The 6,325-nt window shown below is 42.1% G+C and overlaps 1 protein-coding gene across 1 annotated transcript; it reads right to left on the minus strand.

Annotated features, from left to right (window-relative positions):
* Window positions 1-1,119: 1,119 nt before the first annotated feature.
* LOC121002429 lies at window positions 1,120-3,049 on the minus strand. The gene is given in 5 exon segments (XM_040433886.1): window positions 1,120-1,325; window positions 1,538-2,051; window positions 2,154-2,333; window positions 2,335-2,463; window positions 2,465-3,049. Coding segments are annotated over 5 exon segments (1,614 nt in total).
* Between the last annotated feature and the right edge of the window lie 3,276 nt (window positions 3,050-6,325).

The raw sequence follows: 6,325 nt of genomic DNA on the forward strand, positions 1-6,325 counted from the left end.
CTGAACAGACAAATATGGATGTTTTGTTTCAGCATTTGCATTTGCAGCTTTATGTTTACGAAGTGTACGCTTCTCCTGTGCTAGGACGCGGCCTGCCCAGCACATCTGGGTTTTCATCAATAAGGTGAAAAATGATGGTAAGCCTGCTCTGGAGAGAACTTCTGTATCTGGCAACTTATACTGTCACTGGATCCTCATGATTCTACGGAGGCAAGTCATGGGAAAGTGGTTCAGCTGTCTAGCATGTCTTCTGTATACTATCCAGGTCTCACTAGCATACATCAGGGTGGTTAACACTACAGCCTGGTATTCCACGACATATCACTGCACAGGAGAGGGTACTGCCAACATACGTATATTGGTCCGTTACATGCTGCTTCTGTCCTTTCACTGTGATGATAGGTTCTTGATATTGGGCTTTCGGAGCTGGCTGGCACATCACTTCGGTTTTCTTCGCGTTAATGATGAGGCCAAAGTTGTCACATGCTGCTTCGAATTTGTCCATACTGGCTTGACTTCCTGCTCTGATTCCGCATTAAGGGCACAATCGTCAGCAAAAAGAAACTCACGAAGAACAGTCTCTTTTACCTTGGTGACAGCCTGGAGTCTTCGTAAGTTGAACAGTTTTCCATCGGTTCTATACCTCAGATTGATTCCCAGTGAACTGTTCTGAAAGGCATCTGACAGCATGGCTGAAAACACTATGCTGAACATTTGTGACAGGGAAGGCCTCTGAAGATTCACCATTGCTCAGAACCCGAGCCGCCATACCATCATGGAATTGCCGTACCATCAGGATGAATCTACATAGTAACATAGTACACATAAGGCCGAAAAAAGACATTTGTCCATCCAGTTCGGCCTGTTATCCTGCAAGTTGATCCAGAGGAAGGCAAAAAAAAACTGAGGTAGAAGCCAATTTTCCCCACTTAGGGGGAAAAAATTCCTTCCAGACTCCATTCAGGCAATCAGAATAACTCCCTGGATCAACGACCCCTCTCTAGTAGCTATAGCCTGTAATATTATTACACTCCAGAAATACATCCAGGCCCCTCTTGAATTCCTTTATTGTACTCTGGGCATCCAAATTTCGACATAATGCGCAATAAGCCTTCGCGACTAACTGTCAAAAGCCTTGGTAAGATCTATAAAGGTGGTGTATAGTTCACGATTTTGCTCCTGACATTTCTCCTGAAGCTGTCGAGCTGCAAATATCATGTCCATCGTGCCACGCTCTTTGCGAAAACCACACTTTGTCTCAGGTAGCAGGCCACGTTTCAGATGATCAATCAGATGATTTAGCAACATTCGTGCCAAGATCTTGCCTGCAATTGATAAAAGTGATATTCCTTTATAATTATCGCAAATGTACCTATTTCCTCTCCTCTTATAAAGGTATACGATGGACGCGTCTTTAAGTTCCTGAGGTATGGAACCTTGATTCCAGAAAGACTGAAACAATTGAGTGAGTTTTTCAACAAGCACTGCACCACCAGCCTTATAGACTTCCGAATTCCATCAGGTCCTGACGCCTTACCGCTTGACAGTTGACTGATAGCCTGTAAGGTTTCAGCCTCTGATGGTGGGACATCCAGGCTATAGTTGATATCCACCTGGGGTATTCTGTCAATTGCCTCATTATTGATGATAGATGGGCGGTTCAGCACAGAGTGGAAATGTTCAGCCCAACGCTGTAGAATCAGAGTTTTCTCAGTGATGAGAGTTGTACCATTCGAATCCAGTAGAGGAGAGCTTCCTGAAGACTGAGGTCCATACAGGGATCTGATGGCTTCATAGAAACGTTTGGTATCGTTTCTATCAGCAAACTTCTGAATTTCATCTGCGTTGGCACTCAGCCAGGAGTCCTGCATCTTATGGAGTTTACTCTCTATATCCCTGCGAGTGTTGACAAAAGCATTTTTCTTTGCAGTTGACGACGGGTCATTTTGATGAGCATGGTGAAGGCGATGTTTTTCGGCTAGCAAGGCCTTAATCCATTCATCGCTTTCATCAAACCAATCCCACTGTTTCCTGCATGCGGGTCCGAGAGCCTTAAGTGCAGACGAATGCAAGATGTTCCGGAAGCATTCTCAGTCCTTCTCAGCACTTTTCTGCATTTGCAGGTTCGTGAGTTGATTTTTAATATCTTTTACCAATGAGGCTGCGATATTGGGATTTACCAATGTATTGAAATTGATCTTCTTTATCACAACTCTGTTTCCCTGTGGCCGCTTCTTAGGTTTGATGTGGATATTTAGTTTAGAAATGATGAATCTATGGTCAGTCCAGCAGTCAGCACTCGGCATGGCCTTAGTTACTCTTAGTTTCCTGTATGTCTTTCCTCCGCACTATGACATAATCAATTAGATGCCAGTTCTTGGAGCGTGGGTGCATCCAGGATGTCTTTTTGCTAGTAGGTAGACGGAAGATGGTGTTAGTAATGACCAAGTCATGAGCAGCACAATGTCTTCAATAGTAGCAGACCATTGCTGTTACATGTGTTGATTCCGTTTTTGCCAATGACGCCATCCCAGGTGGAGTCATTGGATCCCACTCTCGCATTAAAATCACCAAGTAGAATCACTCTGTCAGTGCACTTCACAGATGAAAGTAGGGCATCGAGATCATTATAAAACTTGTCCTTTACTTCATCTGGATTTGTCATTGTGGGTGCATAGGCACTGATCAGCGTAGCTTGTTTTCGACGTAGTAATGGAAGTTGCAGTGACATGAGCCGATCGTTTACACCCTTAGGAAGATTGGCAAGTTGGCGAACAAGATAATTTTTAACCGCAAAGCCAACTCCAGACTCACGACGTTGGTCACTGCCACGTCCACACCAAAAGAATGTGTAGCCGCCTCCTGTTTCTGTGAGTTGACCTTCATTTGCTAAGGTAGTTTCACACAGGGCCGCAATGTCGATGTCGAACCTTGCAAGCTCTCTAGCTACCAGAGCTGTTCTTCTTTCTGGGTGATCTGCTAATGGGTTGTCTTGAAGCGTACGTACATTCCATGTACCAATAGTAAGTGGTGACACCTTTTGTCTCATCTTGGGTTTTGTATTTCGACCGCATGAAATGGGATTCCCTCCAGCCGCGGTAAGCTGGACAGGGTTTTGAGAGAAGCAACAATGTTTAGGGCACCTTTTTTAACCCCTTCCTCATACTACGGAGGTGAGCAGTGTTATCCTAAAGAGGGCTGCTCAGTCACTCGGGTAGAAGTCGAATCCAGCTGTTGCTTCGTCAGCATGAAGACGACCATTAGACCTGAGTCGCCTGAGTGCAGGTCCGCGCCCACAGCTCCCAGTGATTACACACCTGCTGCTTCATCGCTCGCCTATCGCCACAGGACTTTGAACTGGTCGAGATGTCAAGACTTGTGAGTGAATTGGATTTAAGTGAGGGAGAGGTGCGCAGAGTCAGCCTCACTCTCTCTTCCCAGATGACATCTTGCTCCAATGGCAGGACAGAAGTCGAGACGGTTGGAGATGGACTGGGCGCAGTGGTTGACCAGGGCATGTTTCGTGTCATGCCGTGCTCTTAGCGTACCATATCGCTTGCAGATACTGCCTTTATGACTGTTGGTTCTATTTAGTAGCACTCATCCGCTCACTCCGCCAGACTCTGTCTTCTTATGCTCGGGATAGACAAATCCCCCTGTTACCGAAGGTCAATAACCCGACGGCTACTTTCAGCTGGAATGCAATTAAAGCTAAATATCAAAAGTGAGAAGTGCAAGACTTGTATAGGGTTTTCATTCCTAAAATGAAAGAAAGCAAAAAACCTCCGGATATTAAATGAAGCAATGAACGGATTTCTGTGATTTGTGATTTCAATTCCTATTTATTGTCCAATAATCATCAGGTATTGGAGACTTACCTACTTTGGATTCTCTTTAATTTAAGTTACAATTCTAACTAATGTAATAAAATTGGTCTTTTTAAGATCCAAAGTCTTCAGGACACAAATTTCTGCCAGGAACATGAGAACTATAGCTTAGCTGCTCCACCTAGTGGCAAACTAGTAAATTTCAAGAATTTAAAGCATCTACTTTTTATACCAGAATATAAGTTTAAAAAAAAGTTGCTTTCTATGAAGAATATGCATAACTGCTGATGTCAGAGCTGGATTCCAAAGGGAATAAAAAACACAAGTAAATTTTTTTTTTAAAGAGATTGATCAAAAACACGAGTTTCTATTGCATAATTAATTTATTTTACTTACAGTATATAGCGCTGACATATTCCGCAGCGCTTTAGAGACATTATCGTTGCTTGTTGCCCCCCGTGGAGCTCACAATCTAAGTTCCCTAATAGTTTGTTTTGGCGTGCGGGTGTAAACTTGAGTACCCAAAGGAAACCCATGCAAAACACAGTGAGAACATACAAACTCCATGCAGATGTTGTCCTTGGTCGGATTTGAACCCAACACCCCAGCACCAGTGCTAACCACTGAGCCACCATGCTCCCGATTGATGAAATGCCACATGAAGTTTGATAAATGTGCTGCAAATCTAACACTTCTGTTTTCAGATGTTACTCCAGTTTCTATATCACCCCTTTACTGCAGGAAGATAGCGCCAATATTTGCAGTTTTTTAAAAAAAAAGCTAGTCTTGCTTAAATCAGCTGAACAGGCTAACCACACCGACTTGCCCACCCACGTTTTAAAACTAGAGTGAGTGGTATGACAATGTTAAATGTCACAAATTAAACATAGAATAAAAAGAATACACCACTGGCGCTAATTACAGTGGATAAGCAGCAGTGTCGAAACAGCTCCGCAATAACTGTTATAAGGGGTTAAACAAATCACTTGTATAAAAGTAAAGAGACACCGCGCTCAGCCTAGTAATCCTGACCCTTATTAACCTCTGGTTCTGACTGTGTAAAACCTGTCCACCTCAGTTTCAAATATCAAGATTACCTTGGTTCTGATATGTAGAATCAGGGGACCACCTTCTCCGGTGTTCCAATATACACAAATTCTTCTGCACAGAGGTAATAGCAGGTAGAACAGGCTGTGTGTAGTTCGCCCCGGCCGGTAGCGAGGCTCCGCTTGTACCTACGCTCACGCTCACAAAGGGAGCTGGTGACGTCACCTCTTGAGCTACGGGCTGCTGTAAGCACCAAGAAACCTACCAACGTGTTTTGAGCAATGCGATGCTCCCAGTAGCTTCCTTTTATTCTACCCGATCATGATCTTAATTGGCTCCGGCTTCAGAAATTCGACGATTTCAAGTACATTCGATGATATTTAATCGAAACCAAATAACTTGATTTCTGCGTTTAAACCCTTCGGGACCAGTGTGTTCATGTTAAAAATCCATTGAGTTTCTTTTTTCGACATATTTTTAATATAGTCTCCTCCTCGTATATCCATTTTTATCTACCTGTTTCTATCCCAAAAAAGGAGGATCCCTCGAATTTCCCATTATGCTTTACTTTATAGTGCCTCGAAAGAGGATGCCCTTCTGATTTTTTATTTATATTGTATATATGCTCACTCACTCGTTTTTTTAATTGTCTCTTTGTACGTCCAATGTACAACTTTTCGCAAGGACACTTTATTGCATAAATGACTCCTTTAGTGCTACATGTTATATAGTCCCGAATTTTGTATTCGTAAGTGCCGTCCTCGTTTGTTATTCGATTCATTTTGATGGTATATTTCAGTGATTTTTTACACACCATGCATTTTTGGAATGGAAAAAATCCTTTTAGCATATGCTTGTCATTTTCTTTTTTGCTGTTCATTATAGCAGCACATTTTTTCGTAGGTGCGATTATGTTCCCGATATTGGCCGCTTTTTTATATACAAACGCTGGATCTTTAGTAAATAGATTTCCTATTATCTTATCCTCTTTTAAAATATCCCAGTGCCCTTTTACGATGATCCTAAAGGTTTTTGTTTGTGCGTTGTACGGGATGATGATAGGTGGGATTTTTTTCTATTTCTTTTTCTTCCTGTTGTATCCGTGACATTTTTTCCACTGTTATTTTTTTAAAAGGTTTTCCCTCTCCATAGATTTGATTTCATCTTTCTGTTCTAAAAGCTTATTCATATTATATCCCTTTGACGCAAATTTATTTGGTAATTTCTCTGCTTCTCTATCATACTCTATCAACTCTGTACAATTCCTCCTAATACGTAAAAATTAACTCCTGGGTATATTATCAAGCCAACGGGGTAAATGACAGCTACTCCTTGAAATCTAACTATTGGAATCGGTCGGTTTTTCATACGTTTCTGTGCATATTTTTTCCCCCCTTACATAAATAGTTAGATCTAAAAAAAAAAAAATCCCTAGAACTGTATGTAGGAGT

Source organism: Bufo bufo, chromosome 5, assembly GCF_905171765.1.
Source record: "Bufo bufo chromosome 5, aBufBuf1.1, whole genome shotgun sequence".
Taxonomy (NCBI): Eukaryota; Metazoa; Chordata; class Amphibia; order Anura; family Bufonidae; genus Bufo; species Bufo bufo.